Raw genomic sequence first — 25263 nt, forward strand, 5'->3', positions numbered from 1 at the left:
TTACATAAAACACACAACCACGGTTAGAAGCCATGGGTATATGATAAGTACTTGAACTATAACAATAACTATATACACAGTTGGTGCGCAGTACAAAATCGATAGGCAAGAGGCGTTCAAATCTTTTTAAATTAAAAGAAAAGATCATAAAATCAAATCAAATGAGATCCTTAAAATAATAGAATCCAATGAAATAAGGTAAGAGAATCATAAAACAGTAATCAAACATCAAAAACTCATTTGCTAAAAAATAATACAAGATAAAACAGAATAAAATAATTCTTAAAATCATGAATGAAAAGCCAGTTGAAAAAGCAATGTCTTACTACTTATAAATCTCTTGGCATTATATTCCCCAAATGTGGGCCAACGCTAGAGGGTGCTCATTGACCTCTGTGAGAAAAGGATATGTAAAAGGCAGATAGAATTGCTCAGTCTGGAAGTCCCAGATTTACCCTTGTAACTCCCATCTAAGCCTCTGAAAATCTATCTCCAAAAGCACAGAGCAAACTCTTCCAAGAACTGTGCATTTAGTAACCGCAGGACAGTGGTTTTGTGTATATATATTATTTTTCATGTTTTAGTACCTCCATTTGAAGATTTTTGTACTGATACTGTAGCTGCAGAATGAAACTAGAGGAGTCTGAAAGCTGTTTTGTTTTTTTTCCTTTTTCCTCCTGTGGGTTTTATTTTAAAGATGCTGGAGGAACACAAGGCTTTAATACTGCAGAAGTACGCCCGGGCGTGGCTGGCCAGGCGCCGATTTCAAAGCATCCGCCGCTTCGTGGTGCACATCCAGCTTTCCTATAGGGTGCAACGGTTGCAGAAAAAAGTCGAAGATCAGGTACTCTGGACTTAAGTAGGAGGACCTACGGCGAACAGGAAATGTTCACTTGTGCTGAAATCTTTTTTTTGTTTGTTTGTTGTAGAATAAAGAAAACCATGGCTTGCTGGAGAGGCTGACCTCTCTAGCCTCAACTCATGCCAGCGATGTAGACAAACTGAACAAACTTGAAGCAGAACTTGAAAAGGCTTCTGCACAAAAGAGAGCGCAAGAAGAAAAAGGGAAGAAGTACAAGGACGATGCTGAGCAGGTGAGCTCCGTTCTTAGGAGATAATTTTCAAAGGTGTTGTGTGCGTAAACATCTTATGCTATCGCAGCAATTTTCAAAAGCCCATTTATGCACTTAAAGGTGAATTTTAAAAGACATGCATGCACACAAAGTAGTAGATGCATGCGCAAGTAGTGCATATTCGCTGAATACGTATATGCGCAAGTACTGGTGCATGTGTAAATGTGCTTGTGTAAAAAAAAAAGAGGGGCGGGCCAGGGGTGTTCCTGGGTGGTGCTAACATTTACGCACATAGGGGCAGATTTTAAAAGCCCTACGCGCGCCGAGCCTATTTTGCATAGGCCTGGCGGTGCGCGCAAGCCCCGGGACGCACGTATGTCCCGGGGCTTGAAAAAAAGGGTGGGGTGTGGGTGTGGCCAGAGGCCTCTGTAGGGCAGCTAGGCCGGGGGATCATGTGCCGACACTTGGCCGGCATGCACAACCTACGTCTACCCAGAGGCAGGCGCAACTTCCAAAATAAAGGTTAAGGGGGGGGGTTTAAGTAGGGCTGGGGGCGGATTAGGTAGGGGAAGGTGGGGGGGGGGGGGGGCGGAAGGAAAGTTCCCTTCGAGGCCGCTTCCTCGGAGGGAACAGGGAAAGCCATCAGGGCTCCTCTAGGGCTCGGCGCGCACAAGGGGCACAAGTGTGCACCCCCTTGCGCACGCCAACCCTGGATTTTATAACATGCGCGACTGCGCGCGCATGTTATAAAATCGGACGTAGATATTAAAATCTGGCCCATAAGTTCCAAGTTTATAACCAGCAAAAACGGCGTGTATGCAGCTGTGACCTGTGCATATTTACACCTGCTAATTACCTGGTGTAAATCAGATTAAAACTCTTTATAACCAAATGCTGAAAGAGTGAGGGGTCCAGGTAAACTGGGGGGAGTTCAGGCTGAAGAACCAGGGCGGGTTATGATAACCTAGATAGAAACTGGTGGACTAATTGGTAAAACTAATAATTTCCTTCACGCGCACATGTTATAAAATTGGATGATTTACATATGTAACAGCCGACAAGGGCTAAGGAAAATATGTGAGTTGCATTTCTTTGAGAAAATGATTAAAATTAGGAGCACAAATATGTGCACGTAGCAGATGTCTGCCATTTATCTTGATAAGCCTTCAAACACTAGTTATCCGTCTGTCTTACTTATCTGCCTGTGTGGTGCTTTTCTTTTACTTATCCACCTATCTTACATACAGGTCGATACAGTAACGTGCGGTTAAAGATTCCCCGTCTGTAACGTGCTGGGAGCGCACAATACAGACGAGTAAGGCGATCCAGCGATACAGTCTCCAGTTTCACGCGTCCTTAGCACTTCGTAAAATAGACACATAACCCTTTCCGCACGCAGCATGTATATGATGTGTAAATGAACGAATTAGCTGTATAATGAAGGAATTAGCTATTCCCCTCCGATACTGTAACGGGCGCTGATATTATCTCCTTAGTAACCCGCTGTTTTGCCGCGGCCTTAACGTGTTAGTTTACCGCCTCCCCCTAGTAGGTGTTAGGACTGTGAGTCTAGTAACAAATCCATCGACACCGCTTAAGATACTCAAAAACAATAAAACACAATAAAAAAAAAAGCGATACAGAGATGATCGAGAAAATGTAATGCTGTGGGACACATAAAACCTGTCAGAAAAAAAAATAAAAATTTTTAAATACCTGTCGGAGGGCCGCGTGGGTCCAGGCGGGCGGCGGGATCCGGGGGTGGGTGGTCGCGTGTTAAATCTAGGCCGCGGGCGGGTGGTACCGCGGCATGCATTTGCATGCAATTAGAAGAGAGTATCAGGTGCTAGGTCAAGAGAACTGTGCGTGCGGGGAGGAAGGGTGCGCCTGACACTGCCGCACTGTTTCTACCGCGGCCTTACAGTATCGAGCCGTAAGGCGGGTAAGTCTTAAAGGCTCTACTTAGCTCGATATTTATCACCACTTAGCCAGATAAATCAACATTTATACAAGTATGTTTACAATACATCCCGCATATTTTTTTAATATGCATATGTTGGGTAGACTTATACGTATTTTATATAGTGTGCGCTCATGTCCATATACCTGTGTGTATGGGCACGCTCGTGCACATCTTAATGTTTTCCTCTTAAGGTGCATTTACACATGTAAAACCCAGCTTTAAGCAAATTAATCCTTTTGAAACCCCCCTTCATGTCCAGCGTAGGCACCTGCTGACCTGGTCATTTGGTTTCCTCTGGCAGCCAGATGTTCTTGTCTGCAATGGTGCCTATACCAGCTTTGGTCCTCTTTCGGGAGGACAAAGAAAGCAATTTAAAAAAAAAACAAAACAGATGCCGCCGAGGGTGGGTATGCAGACATTCAGCTGCAGGAAGGAGGCAGAATAACTGCCGTTACAGAAGCACCGCCAACTGATGCGATGCTGAAGGGCTCAGTCGCGGAGACTTGACGTCAGACCTCAACAAGTGAAGGAACTTGAGGTGACCTGGTCAATCATCAGCGGGGGGAAGGGGTAAATAAAATATTCCAAAATCAATTAGTCCTGATGCCATGTATTTGTAGACATAAATGATTGGAAACTTGTAAAATATCCCCTGCTGTCTTTTCATAGATTGTTTTGAGATTTTTGTGTTTATTTTTCTCATTGTAGAAAATAGCAAAACTCCAAGCACAAAATACAGAGCTGCAGGGGCACAAACAGCAGCTAGAAACCCAGCTTCAAGACAAGACTCAGGAGATGAAAGGTGTGCTCAATTGCTGGCGGCTCGAGCTTTATAGCTAGGACTTTGCAAAGTTGCTCTACCAGGGTCCGGCTCTCTTTTCACATCCTATCCGCCTGATATAGAATCCCATAACATAAGAGACAGGAGTCGCTCCCATTCTGCATGCATAGAAAGAAACCCTTTACGAATAAGGACCAAAATGAGAAATAGATTTTCTTAACTACAGGTACATTGAACTAATTTAGCCATTACATTTTAGCAAGCCTTTTGAATAAACTACTCATAATTACTCCTTTTATACATATATTAATTGAGCTAACAATTTAGTGAACCCCTGAAGATATTGACCTAGAATCAGTATGTCTGCATCTGCCATAGCATAACTCGTGTCAAATCTGTGATGTGTTTTTCTGAATGAGCAGAGATTTATTCTGCCACCACTATGCCCACAAACCAGAGAATACACCTATATTAAATAGCCCCCAGCCTCCTCTCCATGCAGTGCCAGCTCCCTCTTAATTCGGTGGATTGATACAAAGGGGTGTGTTTATTTATTCTGCATTCAATATATCTATGTATCTATATCTTCCATATCCCACTTTCAGATCTCGGTCCCTTCCATTAAATATTGAATGCCACCCGCTTTAGGGAATAATTTTAAATGATGCATTTTATCTGCCTAGATTTTCTGTTGTATTCAAATGTTTGTAAGTTTTGTTCTCTTTATCCCACAGATAAAATGGATGACCTCACAAAACAACTATTTGCTGATGTTGAAAAGGAGGCAAGACAAAGAACGTATGCAGTCTTGTGTTTTATGGGTCTGAGATGATGATGATGCCCAAACGGTTTATCTGAGGGTATTTTAGAAAGATATCATCAGAAACAAGAGTGCAGTTTGTGTGAAGAGAAATGCTAGTATAGCATATTATAGGAGTCATTCCTGCACATGAAAATAACCCAGGGGACTGTGTGCATAAAAGTACACGCAGACGTGATTTTGCGAGTACATTTCCGTGCTTCAGGGGGCGTTCCCAAGCAGGCGGAATTGGATGCATGTGTGTCACGCAAGGTTCCACATGCACACTCTAATTTGCAAGGCAGCTTTGAAAATTAGGGCTGAAGTCTGCATGAACTTTCTACATGCAGAGTTCAGCCCTGCACAAGCTTTTATAAAATTACCCTTCCTGAGGGCAGTTACCTGGGTAAAATGACCAGACAGAAAATTGCCGCCCTCAAATGTGGCAAAAAGTGCACATGGGTTCCATAATGCACGTACTTGCATCTATATTTAAAAAAAAAAGAGGTGATCCTGTATATTTGATTTTCTGATTGACACATATTTGTCATTCTACCCCCCCCGCCCCCCCCCGGCACTGTGCCTGAACAAATAGCAGGAGCGAAGTATGTAAACGCATACTTTGCATGTGCGAGTTTTTGAAGAGAAACAATGCAAGGAATAATTTATTTGAAAATGGCCCAAAATGCCACAAGTTACTTGCACCTGCACAGTTTTTAGCCATGTGGGCTGTTTAAAAGTTTCCCCGTAATGTACACACAATGATTAATGATTCTCAGTACTATAAGGAATCAATTTTGACATGATTATTGTAGTACCATGAGAACAACTTTCAAGCAACTCTGTGCAGCCACATAAATGCGCGTATATGGCCACGTGGCGATCCATGATAGTATTTTATAACCTGCTTGTATCGGATGCACACATTTTATGTGTGCATAAAATATGTGTATGTAATGCTTGCATGCGAACACTTGCAATGCATTGAAAGTGAGTATTTCAATGTATTGAACATGTATACTTTTCCTACCAATTTTAAAAATATACTCAGGTATATTTTACGCATAGAAAAAAAGGTAGGACTTGCTTGCATAAATGCTGATTTATGTGCGGAAGTTGATACATGCCGGTTTCCGATTCCACCAATTCACCCAGTCCTCCTCCAGGTCATTGAGGCCCTCCTGGTTCTTCAGCCTAAACGCCCCCCCCCCAGTTCACCCAGACCCCTAACCTAGCCAATACTATAAAATCTAATATCAATTACACAAGATAATTAGTAGAGGTAAAATTACACGAGTACATTGCAAAATGTACGTTTGTAGGTGTCTTGTAAAATAGTAACCAATGCGCATAACCTTTGGTCCAGCCCCAGAACACCCCTCAACTACCCTTTTATTTTTCGCACGTATGTGTGCACGCGGTACGTAAAGTACGCACGTACTTTCAGGTTTATAAAATCACAATTACACAAGTACAGGCTACTTACGCATGTATATGCTAATTTTAATATGAAAATTCATCCCTATTTGTGATAGGTTTAGTGTAGAGCAGGAAAGTGCTGCTTGCTCTTGTCAGTTTAAGAGAAAATCATTGGATACAGTAATAGTTGGGAGGGGAAAGGAGCAAGAGTGATTGAAACCGCTGGCAAGGGCAGCCATCTCTAAGGGGTGCCGGTTAGGTAGCAATTAGTTTTGAGCTGTCACGCTGTCCCCCTAGTGGGTGGTGAGGAAACCAAGATCAATTGAAGCACAAAGGGTGCTTAAACAGGGAGGGTTTGTCCTCATGTGGCTTGGCACGTGCTGAACTATCAGCAGTGATCAGATTTAATCCCATCAATTTTTCTTGCTGGATTTTATAACTCTCTGCTCTAAATTCTTAATTATTTTTAATTATTATGTGTGCTCGCTCGTTCATAAGCCCAAGAGGAGGGGTTGGATGGCTTGAAAAATTTGGCACAAAGGTAGAGCCTTTCAACCCCTAGGTCACTTATTTAAATCGAGCTCAAATCAATAGTGATGGAAGATGGTGACCATATGAAAAACATTTGGTGTCTCAATGGAGTTTCCAGTGACCAAGACTTCACATCAATAAAAGTCATTATTACAGTTTGGTACTAAACTGGCACATTTGTTACCTGAAGACTGCACAGGCATGGGGGCTCCCTCTAGTGCAAGGCTGAGGCGCACTGGCAGAGCTATGAGCTTGCACTTCCACTCTTATGCTCTACCTCGGCAGCGGGCAAACATTTGGGCTCTTCCTCAGTGGCCTGGCTGATGAGCCAGGGAAGGACGTGTCTTTTTTGGAGGTGTGGGGGGAGGCAGATATCATTTCTAGCTGGAAGAGGGGATGGGTCCTTGCCTGTGGCGGCTAGATCATTTCACTGCTGTGAGCTGGATGGAAGCCTTACTGCAAGTTGGCGATGATTTGTGGGCTGTAGTTTGGCCAAGTCTGTTTCCCTGTACGTACCTGGATCAGTCCAGACCCTGGGTTATGTCACCAATCCAGCAGAGGGAGGCAGAGAAAACATTCTAATGACTCTGACGTATAACCTGGAGCACCACCTGCAGTCAATCAGTATTTCTCTGTCTCCCAGCAGAGGTGGACATTCCTAACCCCTGCAGTCTGTGGTAGTTTGTTATTTTTTAGTCAGGTAGTTTAGGAGTTAATTTTTTGCAGACTTTCTTTTTCTTTTGAAGAGAGCCTGTTCTTTTCATTTGTTGTTTAAAAAAAAAAAAAAAAAAAAAAAAAAGGTTTTATTTTTCTTCACAGCCGTTTCACTGCCTCCCGGGAGGTTGCCAAGTCCTTGGAGGACTATCCCTCCTGATTTTTGAGGCTGCCGGAGTTGGGGAGGTTTTGAACCCAGCAAGCACTCCTGGCAGGGGTGATACCGGGGGGGCTCGGCTCACTCACCCTACTTGGAGCAGCTCCTGGAGGCCGCGGCGTTTCGGACAGGTAAAAAATAAAAATAAAAATAATTCTTCACAGCTGAATCGTTTACTTACCTTTTGGTGTTCGGTGGGCCCGTGCCTTTGTTTTTCACCGGGGTTTCTTTTAGTTTTTTAGTTTTTCATACTTTTTATTTTGCGCCGTTTTTTCTTTATAATGCCGCAAGGCGCGGCCTGCCGCACTTGTGGAGATGTGCGCGTGCGTCTCTCCAGGGAGAGTCTCTGTTCATCCTGTCTCCCCGGGGGGGAAGGCTCATCAAGTTTGCCGATAACAAAAGAGACTCGGCCACTTCGCGCGGCCCCAAAACCTCGGCCCAGCTGCTCTCCTGCCCCGGACTCATTTCGCTGCAGTGCTGGAACTGAGGCACTCCTGTCTACTGTGAGGGTGGCGACACAACAAGCTATTCAGGGTGCTTCTGACCCGCCTCCACTGTCGCTGCAGCCGGTGGTCCCTGGGGGGGGGGGACAAGCCGCCCGAAACAGGGCCATATTTATCGGCTGAAAGCCTGGAGGAGATTTCAGATTCTTCTTCCTCTTCTTCTGCCTTTTCAGGGGATTTTCTTCGTTTTCTTCGCAAAGCTTACAAATCTAAGAAATTTCATAAGAGACATAAGAGTCTCTCATCTGAACAGAGGTTAAAGCCACGTTCCTCTAAAAGGCTAGTTCCACGGATTTGGGAGTGGGGTCAGCTCCGAAGCGTCCCCTTCGTCCGGGTCCGGATCAGACAATTTTTTCTTCTTCAGATGATTCTGAGCATGGCTCTTTACCTATCCCGGACAAGTCCTTGCCGGAGGGGGATTTAAATGAAGACCCTGCTTTGAGTATTAGTTCAGACCCTCATGTTGCGGATGAGGATGACCCCAAAGTAGTCTGCCTGTTTAGAAGAGAGGAACTTAGTCCCTTAATTCCAGCAATTTTACTGGAATTGGGTCTCGAGGCACCAGTGAAGGATTCTCGGATGGGTGGCGTTGACCCAGTGTTGCTTGGCTTTAGAGGTCCCACGACATCATTTCCTTTTCATCTTTCTCTCACTGACCTTATGTACCGGGAGTGGGATACTCCTGAGTTGGGGCTTAAGGTAGCATGAGCCATGGAAAAATTGTATCCATTATCTGAGGAAGCTTTGGAAATTTTAAAATTTCCTAAGGTGGATGCCGCTGTTTCAGCCGTCATTAAGAAAACAACTATTCCAGTAACTGGGGCTACAGCTCTTAAAGATCTCCAAGATCGTAAGCTGGAGGTTCAACTTAAGCGAATTTTTGAGGTTTCTGCTCTTGGTGTACGGGCGGCCATGTGTAGTAGCTTGGCTTTGCAAGCTGGACTAAGATGGGTCCAGGCTTTACAAAACAATTCTTCCCTCTCTGAAGAGCAAGTTGCTCTTCAGAGAGGGAAGCAAGTAGACTGGATGCTACAGTTGCTTATAGTGCAGATGCTTTATATGATCTCATTAGGACCTCGGCTCGCTCTGTTGTTGCTTCTGTATCGGCTCGCAGACTTCTGTGGTTGAGGAATTGGTCCACTGACGCATCCTCCAAAGCTCAATTAGGGGCTTTACCCTTTAAGGGAAAATTATTATTTGGCAAGGAATTGGAAGATTTAATTTTGTCCCTAGGGGAAAATAAGATTCACAAATCTCCAGAGGACCGTCCTAGACCTAGAAGCTCTTTTTCATCTCGCTCTCGTTTTCGGTCTAACAGAAGATTTCGTTCTTCTCGTCCGTCTGCTCCTCCAGCTAAACAGTCTTCAGGTAGATAACAGAATTGGTCTCAGTCCTTTCGTGGCCACCGCTTTGGTAGACCTGGAACTTCCCAAGTCTCAGGAGGCACAAAGTCTGTCCAATGAGATAAGGCCAGTCCTTTCTCCGGTTCCCGTCATAGGGGGCAGGCTGTCTCTGTTTTATGGAGAATGGGCCAGATGTACGTCGGATCAATGGGTTCTATCAGTGATAAATCAAGGTTACGCTTTAGATTTTGTTCAGCGGCTTCACCACCTGTTCCTAATTTCACCGTGTTCTTCCCTACAAAAGCATCTCATAATCCAAGACTCACTACAGCGTTTAAGCGACCTAGGAGCTATAGTTCCAGTTCCAACATCGGAAAGGTCGTTATTCAATTTTCTTCGTCGTTCCCAAAAAGGAAGGAACCTTTCGTCCCATTCTCGATCTCAAAAGGGTCAACCGTTGTCTAAGGATTCCATAGTTCCGGATGGAGACTCTTCGGTCTGTCATAGCTTCGGTTCACAGAGGAGAATTTCTAGCATCTCTCGACCTCACTGAAGCTTATCTTTATATCGGCATTCGATCCTATCATCAGAAGTTTCTCAGGTTTTGCATTCTAGGGTAACATTATCAATTCAGGGCTCTCCGGATTAGCCACAGCTCCCAGAACATTTACCAAGATAATGGTTGTGGTGGCCGCTCAACTCAGGAAGGAGGGCCTGTTGGTACATCCATACCTGGATGACTGGTTGATTCGAGCGAAGTCGGAATCTCTTTGTTATTATACAATCACAGGGTAATCAGCCTTTTGCAGTCTCTAGGCTGGGTGATCAATGAAGACAAGAGTCATCTATTACCTTCCCAATCTCTGGAGTTATTGGGTGCACGGTTCGACACTCTTCAAGGGACAGTGTTCCTTCCGGAGCATCGCCTTCTCAAGCTTCAATCACAAATTCGAGACTTACAGTCTATTCCTATTCCTTGTGTGCGGAATTACTTGATAGTTTTAGGATCAATGACCTCTGGAGTTGGTTCCCTGGGCCTTTGCGCACATGAGACCACTTCAGTCTGCATTGCTTTCACGCTGGAATACGGTTTCGGAACTATACCACCTTCCCCTTCCAGCCTAGATTGGTGGTTACAGACAGTGAATCTGCAACGACGTGTACCGCTAGAGATTCCGGAATGGACTGTGGTCATTACAGCCGCCAGTCTTTCAGGCTGGGAAGCGGTATGTCAGAATACATCTGTTCAGGGTCAGTGGTCCGAAGAGGAAGCGCAGTGGTCGATCAATCTTTTAGAAACCAGAACGGTTCGTTTAGCCTTAATCGCTCTTCAACCCTCCTTTGCGGGAAGTCTGTACAGGTTCTTTCCGACAAAGCGACCACGGTAGCGTACATCAACCATCAGGGAGGAACCCGAAGCTTCCTGGTAGATCAGGAAGCACAACAGCTGATCACCTGGGCGGAGCAACATCTGCTCAGCATCGCAGCCTCACACATTGCCGGGGTGGACAACATTCAAGCCGACTTTCTCAGTCGGCATCATCTCAACCCAGGCGAGTGGGAACTGTGCGAGGAAGCCTATCAAATGATATGCAACAGATGGTCCACTCTGGCAATGGATCTCATGGCCACATTTCAGAATGCCAAAGCCCCTCTGTTCTTCAGCCACAAGAGGGAAAGAGGAGCGGAAGGAGTAGATGCTCTGGTACTTCCTTGGCCAAGGGATGTTCTTTTCTACCTGTTCCCTCCCTGGCCTCTGATCGGCAAGGTTCTGCGTCGGATAGAAGTTCAACAAGTCAACGTTGTCATAGTGGCTCCGGAGTGGCCACGCCTTCCGTGGTTCGCAGACCTGGTCAGACTAGCACTGGATGGTCCCCTTCGATTTCGAGATCTTCCGTGCCTTCTGTCTCAGGGTCTGGTTTGTTTGGAAGAGGTCGAACGCTTCTCTCTAGCGGCATGGCTTTTGAGAGGTGTCTGTTAAAGAATAAAGGTTATTCAGATGCTGTAGTGACTACTTTATTGTGTTCTAGAAAACCTTCTACATCTTTGGCTTATGCAGGGGTGTGGAAGGTTTTTGAATCTTGGTGTAATGAGCATCAAGTAGATCCAGTTCACTCTTCTGTATCCAATATTTTATCTTTTTTACAAGATGGATTAGCCAAGGGTTTGTCCTGTAGTTCTTTATGGGTACAAGTGGCAGCACTTGAATGTTTTCGTGGTAAGGTTCAGGGATTATCCTTGGCTGCGCATCCGGATGTAGCGCGTTTTCTCAAAGGTGCGCAACATCTACGTCCTCCATTTCGGAATCCTTGTCCTGCTTGGAGTTTGAATTTGGTTCTTAGGGCTCTGTGTTCGGCTCCCTTTGAACCCCCTAATCATGCGACTTTGAAGGATCTCACATTGAAGGTGGTGTTTCTTGTGGCCATTTCTTCAGCTCATAGAATTTCAGAGTTGCAGGCCTTGTCTTGCAGAGAGCCTTTTCTTAGAATTTCTGATACAGGAATTTCATTACGGACTGTACTATCTTTTACCTAAGGTAGTATCTTCTTTCCATTTAAATCAGTCCATAGAGCTTCCAGCTTTTCCGTGTTTAGATCGTTTGGATCCTTCCTCTAGGGATCTTAAAAAATTGGATGTACGACGAGCTCTGTTGCGTTATCTTGAAGTTACAAACAATTTTCGATTGTCTGATCATTTGTTTGTTTTGTGGAGCGGCCCTCACAAAGGTCATAAGGTTTCAAAGGCTACAATTGCTCGTTGGTTAAAAGAGACAATTCATTCAGCTTATCTTCTAGCTCGTCGTGACTTCCTGAAGGGTTGAGAGCTCATTCTACTAGGTCACAGGCTACCTCTTGGGCAGAATGTCAGTTAGTTTCTCCTCAGGAGATTTGTAAAGCAGCGACTTGGAAGTCGTTGCATACTTTTGCTCGTCATTACCGCTTGGATGTTCACGCTCCAAGTTTGGCAGCCTTCGGAGAGAATGTTCTTCGAGCGGTACTCTCTGGGTCCCACCCTAATTGAATCAGCTCTGGTACATCCCAGGGTCTGGACTGATCCAGGTAAGTACAGGGAAAGGAAAATTGGTTCTTACCTGCTAATTTTCATTCCTGTAGTACCATGGATCAGTCCAGATGCCCACCCTTTATATCTGTGTATTATATTTATCTTTTCGGAGAGTCCGCTCGTTCACTGTTTGGGTGATTAAACCACCTTTTCATGCTGTCTATTTTTCTTAATATTTTCTTGTTTATTCCCAAGATTTTTTTGGGGGGGATTCTGCTTCCATTTAGGATTTGTGAGTTGGAAATTCGTTCTCCTGTTTAGATAGCTAGTTAATATGTTAGTAGTTAAATTTCTGCTTTGATACTGGTCAATACTGATTGACTGCAGGTGGTGCTCCAGGGTATACGTCAGAGTCATTAGAATGTTTTCTCTGCCTCCCTCTGCTGGATTGGTGACATAACCCAGGGTCTGGACTGATCCACGGTACTACAGGAATGAAAATTAGCAGGTAAGAACCAATTTTCCTTTTAAATGCTCTGAAGAAAAATAGTGGTTTCATTTCCAGTACTAGCATTCTGATACCTTTCTCAAGCATTCAGTTCACTAAAAAAAAATAAAAATAATACAAATTTGAGTTCAATATTCAGAGAACTGATCACCAGATTAGTTATCTGGGTAAAGTTATGCCGAATAAGTCTGCCACTGAATATATCCAGGTAAAGTTATATGCATAACCTTACCCAGATTACCTTCAAACAGTTATCATTCTGAACAGACTCAGGCATGCAACTTCAGCCAGTCAGCACTTCATTCATCTCTGTGTTTGCTGGCTTATCTTTAGCCCTATCCCTGGAATGCCTCTAGCATCACCTTAATTTTATCCGGGTAAAGTTTGGGCACACAGTGAATTGTGCACTCCAAATGCATCCCCTTGGCAAGGGGAAATATTCAAATCATGGCTTTTGTTCTTCTAACTCCAAAAGTTAGCTGGAAGTATTCTTTGAATGTCAGCCTTTCTATATCCACAGATTAAACAAGCTACAAAGAAGTAAAAACACATCTAGTTCCCTGTACGTCCCAGGATCAGTCCAGACTGCTGGGTTATGCCTCCCTTCCAGCGGATGGAGTCAGAGAGAAACTGAAAAGCACCTCCCACATAGCCCGGGTTGCCACCTGTGATCCCTGTGTATTTTCTCTGACTCCAGCAGATTGAGAGGCATAACCTGCGGTCCTGATCTCAGTTTCTCTGGGGCCTTGCCCCATCAGGTTTGAATATCTTAAAAAAAAATAAAAAAAAAAATATATATATATAATACAGCTTACAGAGCCTCTGACTGGATCATTTAAAAAAAAAAAAAAAACCAAAAAAAAAAAACAGCGAACAGTGATTTTCTGATTTTTTTTTTTCTTCTCATTCATTGTGCTGAAGCAGCCAGCCAGAGGCAGGCAAGGCAGGGCATTGTCCTGCCACTAATTCCCAGAGTGTTTTCAGTTCTGGCCCGGTGAGAAGAGGGGGAGGATTTACCGGTGGGCCGGTCACTCTCCCCCTCCCTCAGAGACGCTTTCATTCCTCTGGTCCCCCCCCCCCCCTTCCCCCCCATGCCGTTCCCCGTGGACTGAGCCTTTAAAAAAAAAAAAACAAAAACAGATTTTTACTTTTTTATTTGATTTCAATTTCCTACCTCAGCCGCGCCTGCCAGCACTCTCCCGGGCCTCCGGAGGGGGTGGAGCTTCCACCCGGCTGCCAACTATGCCAAGGGGGATTGTGGGTAGCTCCTGTGGAGAGCCAGGGCTCCGGCTCTCCCGCGAAGGCCTCTGCTCCCGGTGTCTCCCTGGGGGTGAGGGGCCTTCACAGTGCCCTGATTCAGCACGGGGGGGCGGCCTTTTCACGGCACAGGAAATCGCACGGCGCACATGAGGTGGAGGGGCAGAGGCCTGGCTCGCTCCCGATTAGCGCGGGAGCGGCGGCCATTTTGTCTGTCTCCGGGGATGCTGATGGCTACGAAGAGGGAGAGGATCTCCCTCCTCCGCTGTCCCCACTGCACAGGCCGCGCGATTTGCCGGCTGACCAAGCTCCGCCTCCGGTTAAGCCCCCGGGGGGCCCTTAAAGCGACAGCATCCTTTCTCATCAAAATGTATATTGCTGTTGCATAAAGTATATATGGAGGCGGAGACTGAGTGGGATGCCCAGTCTCCCAGCCCTGCAAAGATCACGAGGGACTCCAGGAGCCAAGGAAAGGCAGATTCCTGTTTTCCCCCCTTTTTCTTGGGGGATAGGTTGCCTGATCCGGTGGACCTGGTGGATCCGGGTTTTCAGGATTCTTCCACCCTCGATATGGGCGATAAGGGGGACAATGCCACCCAGGTGGAGAGTGACTACCCCCAGGTGCTCCGCCTGTTCCTTCGGGAGGAACTGGACCACTTGGTTTTACACTTGCTGCAGGAGCTGGAACTCCCTCTGTCTCAGGAATCGTCAGAGTTATCTACGGGGGATTCAGCTTTAGCGGGGCTCCACGCCTCACCACAGACGTTCCCTTTTCACCTGAAGCTATCACAGATTGTGTCCCGTGAGTGGGAGACCCCGGAGGCCTCTTTGAGGGTCACTAAGGCCATGGAAAAATTATACCCACTTCCTGCTGATTCGCTTGACCTCCTTAAGGTTCCAAAAGTAGACTCTGAAGTCACGGCCATAGCCAAGCATACTACTATTCTGGTGACTGGAGGCACAGCGCTTAAAGACCTACAGGATAGGAAGTTGGAAGTGTTGCTTAAGCGTATATTTGAAGTATCCGCCTTAGGGATACGAGCAGCTGTATGTAGTAGCCTTATGCAGCGGGCTTTGCTTTGGTGGGTTCAGCAAATGTTGACTGCCCAAGACCTTCCCCCTGGGGAGGCTGAACAGGCGGCCTATATGGAATCGGCGGTCGCCTATACGGCAGATACCCTTTATGATCTTCTACATACTTCGGCACGTACTATGTCTTCAGTTGTATCCGTGCGTCGCCTGTTGTGGCTCCGGAACTGGTCCGCGGATGCCTCATCTAAATCCCAACTCGGGTCCTTCCTTTTCGGGGTAAGTTGTTGTTTAGTGACTAGCTGGAACAACTCATAAAGGCCTTGGGTGACAACAAGGTGTATAAGCTGCCAGAGGACAAGCCCAGGACGGCCCGATCACAGGGTAGGTACAGAGGCTGTTTCAGGGGACAGCATCGTTTTCAATCTGGTAGGGGTGCATTGAACTATACCCCTAGGCAATCAGCTTCGAGAGCACAGTCGTGGTTGCATTCCTTTCGAGGCAGGCGGCCTCAGCGTGCCGGGACCCATGCCTTCGCGCACAATGAAGGGACGCTGGCCCATTCCTCCATACCGAACATCGGGGGTCGGCTGTCCCAGTTTTACGAGGAATGGGTCAAAATTACTTCAGACCAGTGGGTACTAGATATTATAAATCACGGTTACGCTTTGGATTTTGCTCGTCCCCTCCGGGATCTTTTCCTGGTGTCCCCTTGCAGGCCACCGCAGAAGCAACAGGTGGTTCTTCAGACCCTAGTTCGGCTGAAGGCTCTGGGAGCCATTGTACCAGTTCCTCAATCGGAACACCGGACCGGTCGCTACTCCATCTATTTTGTGGTACCCAAAAAGGATGGGACCTTTCGCCCGATTTTAGATCTCAAACAGGTCAACAAGGCCTTGTGGGTGCCTTGCTTTCATATGGAAACATTGAGATCGGTCATTGCGGCGGTCCACAAAGGAGAGTTTTTGGCTTCTTTGGATCTGACTGAGGCTTATCTCCACATAGGGATACAAGAACGCCATCAGCGGTTTCTCAGATTCATGATCATGGAGCAGCACTATCAGTTTTGTGCCTTACCTTCTGGGCTGGCAACTGCTCCTCGCGTGTTCACCAAGGTGCTGGTGGTGGTAGCGGCGAGCTTACAACGGGAAGGGGTTCTAGTGCATCCCTACCTGTACGACTGGCTCATTCGAGTGAAATCGGAGGAACTCTGCTGGGCAGCGGTCCGTTCAGTCGTGTGTCGACTACGGTCTCTGGGCTGGGTTGTCAACTATGCCAAGAGCCAGTTGATCCCAACACAGGTGATAGAGTTCTTGGGGGCTCGATTCGATACGTTTGCAGGCAAAGTCTCGTTACCCCTCGATCGCATGGACAGGTTGATATCTCAGGTGCGGCGACTGCTATCACTCCCCTCCACAGTGGAGTGGGATTATTTGCAGGTTCTTGGGTTTATGGCATCTACCCTGGAGCTAGTTCCTTGGGCTTTCGCACATCTGAGACCTTTACAGAGAGCACTGCTCTCGCGTTGGGATCCCAAATCAGAAGAGTACCAGATCCTCTTGCCACTGCTTGAACCTGCCAGATCCAGTCTGGCCTGGTGGCTCAATCCGGATCACTTGCTGAGGGGGTGAACCTCGAGAGCCCCCAAGGGGTAGTTGTAACAACTGATGCCAGCCTCTCCGGTTGGGGGGGCAGTGTGCCAGTCGAGGTCGGCTCAGAGTCTTTGGACTCCATTACAGGCACAGTGGTCCATCAACAGGTTGGAGACCAGAGCGGTCCGACTAGCACTACAACACTTCTTACCAATGTTACGCAACAAAGCGGTACGGATTCTCTCCGACAATGCGACCGCGGTGGCCTACATAAACAGACAAGGAGGCACCAGAAGTCATCCCGGGTCCGACAAGGCTGACAAACTGATGAGCTGGGCAGAGCTTCATCTGGACCGGATTGCCGGGGTCGACAACATTCAGGCGGACTTTCTCAGTCGACAACAATTGGATCCCGGGAAATGGGAACTGTCGGAGGAAGCGATGCGAATGGTCTCAAGACGATGGGGAACTCCCCACCTGGACTTGATGGCGACTCGCCAAAACGCAAAGGCGGCTAGCTTCTTCAGTCGCAGGCGGGACCACGGGTCCAAAGAAGTGGATGCTCTGGTTCTTCCTTGGCCACCGCACGTCCTCCTCTGTGTCCTTCATGGCCGCTGATCAGAAAGGTATTACGTCGCATAGAGTCTCACCAGGGTCCGGTGATTCTAGTGGCCCCCGAGTGGGCCTGAAGGCCGTGGTTTGCCGATCTGATCAATCTAGCGGTGGACGGTCCTCTGCGCTTCAGTCACCTGCCCAACCTGCTAAGGCAGGGTCCAGTATTTTTAGAGCAGGCAGATCGCTTCTGTCTAGCGGCCTGGCTTATGAAAGGAGGCGGTTAAGAAGAAAGGGTTACTCGGAGGCAGTTATTTCTACTCTTCTGCGAGCCAGGAAAACTTCTACGTCTATTACCTATGTTCGGGTATGGAAAGTCTTTGATTCCTGGTGCCACAGATTCAGCTTGTCCCCGCGACGGGCCACTATTGTTCACATCCTGTCATTTTTACAAGACGGATTATGGAAGGGTCTGTCTTACAGTTCGCTCAGAGTTCAGATTTCGGCCTTGGGCAGTCTTCGTGGTAAAACTGATGATGTTTCCATTGTGGCTCACCCGGATGTGATATGGTTTTTGAAGGGGGCCAAGCACTTGAAACCGCCGGTGCGCGCGGTTTATCTGTCCTGGAATTTGAATTCGGTTCTCAGTTGTCTCTGCGGGCCTCCTTTGAGCCCTTGAAGCGCACGACACTTAAAGACTTGACGCTTAAAGCGGTGTTTCTTGTGGCTATCTGTCCGGCTCGGCGGGTTTCAGAGCTCCAAGCCTTGTCCTGTCGAGAGCCTTTTTTGCGTATTTCTGATTCGCGTATTTCTCTTCGCACGGTACCCTCCTTTCTGCCCAAGGTAGTCTCTGCTTTTCATGTCACCCAGTCAGTCGAGTTACCGGCATTTTCAGATGAGGATAAGGATCTGAGGAGATTGGATGTCCGTAGGGTCCTATTGCGAAACTTGGAGGTTACTAATCCGTTTCGATTGTCTGATCACCTCTTCGTTTTGTGGAGTGGTCCTAAGAAAGGGGCTAAGGCTTCTAAAACTACTATCGCCAGATGGTTGAAGGATGCTATTGCTTCCGCTTACATATGTTGCAGGCGCTCAGTGCCGGAAGGTCTTAAGGTGCATTCTCTTCGGTCTCAGGCGGCTTCCTGGGCAGAAAGCCAGTGTATCTCGCCACAAGAGATTTGTCGGGCGGCCATGTGGAAGTCCTTGCACACATTTGCTAAACATTACCGGTTGGATATACGGGATCCGAAGGTGGATTCCTTTGGCAGCAGTGTGCTTCGCACGGGACTCTCCTGATCCCACCCCATTTAGGGCAGCTTGGATATATCCCAGCAGTCTGGACTGATCCTGGTACGTACAGGGAAAGGAAAATTAGTTCTCACCTGTTAATTTTCATTCCTGTAGTACCAAGGATCAGTCCAGACGCCCGCCCGTATACAAGAGAGTCCAGTCAGCTGTTCATATTTTCTTAACAGGTTGTGACGCAAGTCCGTTTTTTTTCGGCAGAACCACCTTTGGTTGGATTGTTCTTTTTCCACGGTTATGCCTGTTCTACGTTTTGAGCAGGTTTAGTTTTAACTTGATCTAGTCACTAGTTGCTAAAGTGTGTTTGCGCATAATCCTTTATATATAAAAAGAAAAATGTTGGTAGCAATGGCCATTCATTCTGCTTTGATCTCGATAATACTGAGGGATCGCAGATGGCACCTCAGGTTATGTGGGAGGTGCTTTTCAGTTTCTCTCTGACTCCATCTGCTGGAAGGGAGGCATAACCCAGAAGTCTGGACTGGTCCTTGGTACTACAGGAATGAAAATTAACAGGTGAGAACTAATTTTCTTATGTCCTGTATATTTTTCCACTTGTTTTTTCTTCCCTGCAGATTACTTGAGAAGCGTTTTGAAATAGAGAAACAAGACTATGAAAAGCAAACTGAGGTGTTAAAAGAAGAAATGAAGATTGTAAAGTCAGAGAAAGTTCGCCTCCAATGCCAGCTGGAAGAGGAGCGGCTCGCAAATGATGGCTTAAAACTGGAAGCAGTTCAGCTTACAAAACAGGCAAAGGTATGGGGCAAAATCAAATATTTTTACCCAAGAAGGGTAATTTTGAAAGCCATATCCAGAGAAGAATCAGTGTGCAGTATTTTCCCCACGGAAGTGGGCTGCACTCTCTGTGGATAACATTGCGTGCATAGCTCTGCTACACCTGTAACTTCCCCTGCAGTGAGAAAAGGCATTTCCAGAGGCTGGCGCTGGAAAGGGGCTTGCACTTCCGTGCACGCTTTTGGAAAGCCACATGTGCAAAATGGGGGGAGTTTTCCTGGTTACTTTCACTTTCAAAGTTGGGGCAAACTTTGCACCCATGTGGATCAATGGAAACGAACCCCCTATAGAGCTGAATTATTAAGCCATTGATATCCATAAAACATGTGCAGAAATGCCTCATTAAGAAATTTCTACTGAAAAAAATCACAAACAATGAGTTGTAAATATAACCAACCAACCAAAAAATATATCGAATTAAACTGATGAAAAACAATCCTTATATGAAGCGAAATACAGTTCCTCAAATAATTGCACTTCAACAGCCTGGGATGCTACAGGGAAACACTATCATCATCGGTAACTGTGCATGAATATTAAAATTTTTTAAACATTTTTTTGATACACTGCATTGTTTTTCATAAGTTGGTTTTTTTTTTAATTGCTTCCTTTGGAAATTTGCCAGTCTTTTTGTGCAAAACGTATGTGTGTAACTCAATTTTGTGCATACAAAAAAGAAGCATTCCAGGAGCTGGCTGTGGGGCATATGTTTGATTTTAAAAAGTTTGCGCATTGATCCATATGTGCCAGGAGCAGGGATGACCTTGTATGGGGGAGTTTACGCATGGACTTTCTGAGAATGTTCAAAACGAAAGTAAGCGTGGACTTTCACTTTGAAAATTTATGGACAGTCTTCATGTAGAAAGGGTAATTTTTATTACCCTTGTGATAATAGGCCATAACTAAATATTATATGCTGGGAGGATCCTGCAGCTTCTTTCTGTTACTTGAAAGAATTTTTGAAAGCCAGTTTAAACTTCTGGATAATCTTTTCAGGGCAGTGGTCCCCAACTTTTTTTTTTTTTTTTTAATGTCCTGGCAGTATGCCATCCCCATCCAACCCTCCCCGGCACAGTCGCCTTCCTTTTCCCTCCCACCACTTGGCATCACCACCATTCCACCTCATCTCTCCCTTTTCCTCAGTATCATCACTTCCTTCTCTTCCTCCCCTACCCCCTGCCATCATCATTTTCCTTCCCTTACCTCCCCCCCCCCCCTGTTATTAAAATCTTTCCCTCCCCTCTTGGGACCATCTCAGTCGGGCAGACGGTGCTCTTTACTTGCCGCCTTCTCCTCCGCAGGCTTCCCTTTTATTTAAAAAAATGTATATACTGCCTAGGCAGAGTTCAAAGCAGCCAATGTAAATACATAAAATCATTCGGTAAACAATAAGAACAGGACTAAAGTTGGAACTGCTCAAGGACCCTGCGCAGTTCCAGCATCAATGGAAAGCTGGCAAAGGAAGAGGAGGCAGCAGCAGTAGCAGGTAAGGAATGCTGCTCACTGACTCCCCCTGCTGGTGGGAGGCCATATGCAGGGGAAGGGAGAGGGGAAGAGTTTTCTGCTGGTAGAGGTGGCTATGACCCTGCTTCCATCTTCTCTCCCTGGGCAAGCCCAAAATTTTGCAGCATACCTCAAGTACTCCCACAGCACACAAGTTGGGAACCTTTGTTTTAGGGAGCGATTTTCAAACTGTTTGCTTTGGCGCAAAGTCTGTGGGCCCTATTTAGCTGTGGACTTTGCACAAAAATTCAAAGGAAAACTCCCCACAGATGTTTGCACCTGCTTTTTTTTTTGTGCAGGTACAATTTTTATGGAGAATACTGCGCCTAGATTTCAGAATACCATCTGCATGCATTATCTTCTGATTCCCACTCAAAACACGGACCCAGGAATGCCTTCTCTGAATGAGACTAAAAGCTGGATAGCAGGAGGGCAATCACTGTTTGCCTTCATATATAGCTTTGAAAGATTTCCTCATGGAGCCCCCTCTCCTCCAGCCCCCATCCTTTGGCACTTTTTACCTAATTTACTCAGTCACATGTCTGCCTCCCCATCCTTTGCACCATGCACACTACAGCTCGTTTCAATACATTTCCCCTACGTCTTCACTGAGGAATAAGTTGCCTCCTGAGATCCAACACTCTCCTCCTGGCAAGCCTTCCGGTCCAGGTTTAAAACTCATCTTTTTTTTATAATTTTGGAAATAAAAGCAATCAAATTCTTATTCTATCCCTTCCATGCTGCTGTTGGAAATGCTGCCCTTCACAGAAAGACATTGTACTACCGACCTCAAATAGATGTGACTTTCAAAGTGTGCAGACTCTGTCTTCATTCATTTATTTTCACTCTTACTTTGAATGGAGATCAGGGTCAAACGTGTATAAGATTTTTGGAAATAAAGGCCATGATCATCCAAGTTAAATGCTACATCAAGATATTTAGCACAGTGCTCCATTAAAGCTTGAAATGTAGGATTTCTACCTATGCCAAACATAATGTGTTTTTTCTCTTGTGCCAGGTTTTATGCAGAAGAATGTACAGTGGACATGTTTAGAGAAATATTTGAAAAGAAAGGTTAGATTTTTTTTATTTTTCTATAACTCTTTCTGAACCATTTCCTCTCCAGACAATACCCGGCTTGCAGAAAGAAATTGTGCTTTTGGAAACACAGAAGTTGGACATGGAAAAACAAGTCCAGTCCCAGAAGCGTGAAATGAGAGGTAATCCCAGGCATGGGCAGAGAGAGACTCCTGCATGTCTCAGCTTGTCACATTGAGGCATAAAATGGAAAAGAATAGATTAGACCTTTTCTGAAAGACTTTTATGTATTTACAGAGAGAATGGCAGATGTTACAAAGCAACTTCTGGACAGTTTTGAAGTGGAGGATGTTAAAAATAGGTAATAACTGGGGTTGTGTAAAAACAAAAACCATTCTCCCATTCTTTGGGACCTCAGTGAATGTGAGGGTATCTAAAAACTAGAAGCGAGTGTGACCTATGGATGATGGTCTATTCCTATCATTACAGCATCCCATGCTCTGTATTGTAGGATAGCTTCAGAAGATTTGGAGCATTTAAATGAAGATGGAGAACTTTGGTTTGCTTATGAAGGCCTTAAAAAAGCAACCAGGTTAGTGGCTTTAAAAAGAAAGCAAAGGGCAAGTATTTCATGAGTTGTCTGTATATGGCTTGTGATGTTTTCTAAGAATATCGTACATGAGAATTTGAGATCACTTCGGTCCCATCTATCAATTTGGTTTTTATTTTAAACTTACCTTTTGAGACAGTTTTAATTTTACCCTTGGCTGTAAAGGATAATCAACATTGAATCTTACTACCCATTTTAAGAAAGAAAAAGAATCCTTATTTTATAATTTTCCTGTCTAACAGTTTTACTGAAACTGAGTGGGTTTTGTGGGTTTTTTTGTTTTTTTTAACAGTTTTCCTGCTGTTTGTAACATCTTAATTCCATTGATAGTGTCAAAAGCAGTCTTTGAAATGCTAATTTCTCCTGTTTAGTCCCACTGCCTGATTTCTTTATATATATATATATATATATATATATATAGACTTAGAAGTGAATTTTCACAGGGGTTCCATGTGTAAAAATAGCTTACACATGTGTAAGTTGCATGTACGCTGTGTAGTCGCTATTTTATAAACGTGGAGAGTGCACGCATATTTTCGGTTTCTCACGTACATTTTACTGGGTGGGGAAGGGGCAGGCCTGGGGTATTCTGGGACAGGATTCAGAAATACATATGGTATTTGCTATTTTGTAAGAGATATACACATATGTTACCAAACTTATCCATACAATTTTACATTTGCTAATTTGACTGGCGCAAGTGAAATCAAACTTGTCTGTAATTTTTGGGTGGGAGCTCTGGGTGAACTGCTGGAGGTTTTTAACATGGCTGATGTGTTTGGGGAAAGAAGTTTGAAATTGCCCTCCCTGTTATTTCTCGTCAAGTGTGACATCATGGCTGAATGCCAGAGCATCAAACATCCATCAAACATCAGCTTGTAGTAGGGATAGGCGTACCTATTTTGATGTGGGTTTTTTTTCCCCTTTGTTGCTTTCATTTTTCAGATAATAATTGAGTTGAAATTCTCCTTGTCACAAAAATGCATTAGATTAGCAAATGGTAAAAAATGGGGAGGGCAATTTTGAATTTCCTGACTATGTTTGCAGGCCGGCATGTACTTTATCAGGTCACTTTGTCATAAAATACATTTAAGGGGCCCTTTTTTTCCCCGTGGACTTGGCAGCAAGTTTCAAAGAGAGAGTGCACAAGTGTTGTCCCGGTGAACTGCAAGCATTTGCACTTGTTTATTGTGCAGGTAGATTTTCTGTGGTCAGCAATGCCCGTAGACGTGAAAATGTGATCTACGTGTGTTCCTTGCCAGTTCTGCCCAAAACCTACCATTGGAAATGCCCTCCCCTAAATGTGGCTAGAAGCCACATGGGTTAGGGCCGGCTGCGTGTATTTGTGGCCAGATTGAAGGAGGCCTGTTTTGCACGTGTCCATGGCTTTAAAAATTGTTCTTCCCATAATATTGTTGCATGCCGTAGCAATTGTTTTATAGAAAAGGGCTTGTTTGCACACCCTCCTCCCACCCCCCCACCCCCCCTCAGCCTGCTGTGCCACTGCCCACCCACGTCTTTCTCCGGTCATTTCCCTCGCCTCTGCTCTCTGCAAGCTGTAATTAGCGCTAAGATCCTTCAGAGTATGTTCAAATACCGTGCACATGCAGTGTACTGACATCCGCATCCTCCTCTTTTTTTTTTTTTTTTTTTTATTGTTTAAACAGAGTATTGGAGAGCCATTTCCAGGCCCAGAAAGAAAACTATGAAAAGGAACTCGAAATTCAGAATTTTAAAGTTCAACATCTTAGTCAAGAAATTAGCCATTTGCAAAAGTTGTTTAGAGAAGAAAATGACATGAATGATAGCATCAGAGAAGAAGTCACCAGACTGCGATCGGAAAACATGGTAATGGGTATTAAGGAAATACCAAATGAATTTATTGGTATATTAAAGACACAAAGAAAATCATCAAGACCTCTTTCCAGCTCTGACTTCTCATACATGAAGCCTTTGGTATTGCGATGAAACAGGACAGAAGTTTTAATCCTGCAGGGCTTGGATGTTAAACAGGCCTGGCCAGTTAGATCTGAGTGGCTGAAAGTCTAAATCTTGCCAGTTAACGTCACTAGATGACTAGATTCAGCTGTTCTACGAGAAGGCATTCCCACTGACGTCTTTAGGCCTGGGGAACGGGGTCAAACTTGGGCCTGGATTTATCAAAATGCACTAAATACTGCATATGATAGAAAAAATGGTAATAGGCAGTTTATCGCAATTTGAGAGAGAGAGAGCGAGCCTAGCAATAATGACCTAACCCTAGATAGGTATTTATATCTCTATGGGAGGCCCACCTAGTAACTCGAGGTGAGGTTTAGGTATTAGTGTAGGGGGTTAGGGGCCTCTTTGACATTCAAAGTGAGACGTATGAACAGAACAATGCTCGGCTTGCATCCTGGGAAGGGGGGTGGGGGTGGGGAGGGGCTGTTTGGGAGCCAAAAAAAAAAATATTAAAATGGAAAAACTAGTTAAATCAAAGTCTGCCCCAGTCCCAATTGGGACGTCTGCTGCAATTCACTCTGAAGCTGATCAGCATGGGAACAGGGAACCATTTTCCAGTCATTCAGGGTTGTGTCTAGTGCAGCGCTGGGGGAGGGGGTTTTACCTCCTCCTCTTTCTCCCCAGCAAGATTTTCCAAGGGACAGGGAACCTTTACAGCCTAATTCCCCTGAAATGGAGGATATCCTCGAGGGGGCTCTGACTCCTCCTCTTCCTCTTTTTTAAGAACATAAGAAATTGCCATGCTGGGTCAGACCAAGGGTCCATCAAGCCCAGCGTCCTGTTTCCA

The 25263-nt window shown here is 45.4% G+C and overlaps 1 protein-coding gene across 5 annotated transcripts in view; it reads left to right on the forward strand.

Annotated features, from left to right (window-relative positions):
* Positions 1–25263, forward strand: part of MYO5C (myosin VC) — a 180676-nt gene that overhangs the window by 106072 nt on the left and 49341 nt on the right. For all 5 annotated transcript variants that reach the window (XM_029575910.1, XM_029575909.1, XM_029575914.1 and 2 more), the window contains 9 exons: positions 698–844; positions 930–1094; positions 3745–3838; positions 4552–4615; positions 19105–19285; positions 21954–22047; positions 22163–22226; positions 22377–22457; positions 24143–24323. In XM_029575910.1, coding sequence (XP_029431770.1) covers positions 698–844; positions 930–1094; positions 3745–3838; positions 4552–4615; positions 19105–19285; positions 21954–22047; positions 22163–22226; positions 22377–22457; positions 24143–24323 — 1071 coding nt within the window. The remainder of the gene's footprint in view (positions 1–697; positions 845–929; positions 1095–3744; positions 3839–4551; positions 4616–19104; positions 19286–21953; positions 22048–22162; positions 22227–22376; positions 22458–24142; positions 24324–25263) is intronic.

This window comes from Rhinatrema bivittatum, chromosome 13 (assembly GCF_901001135.1).
Source record: "Rhinatrema bivittatum chromosome 13, aRhiBiv1.1, whole genome shotgun sequence".
NCBI lineage: Eukaryota > Metazoa > Chordata > Amphibia > Gymnophiona > Rhinatrematidae > Rhinatrema > Rhinatrema bivittatum.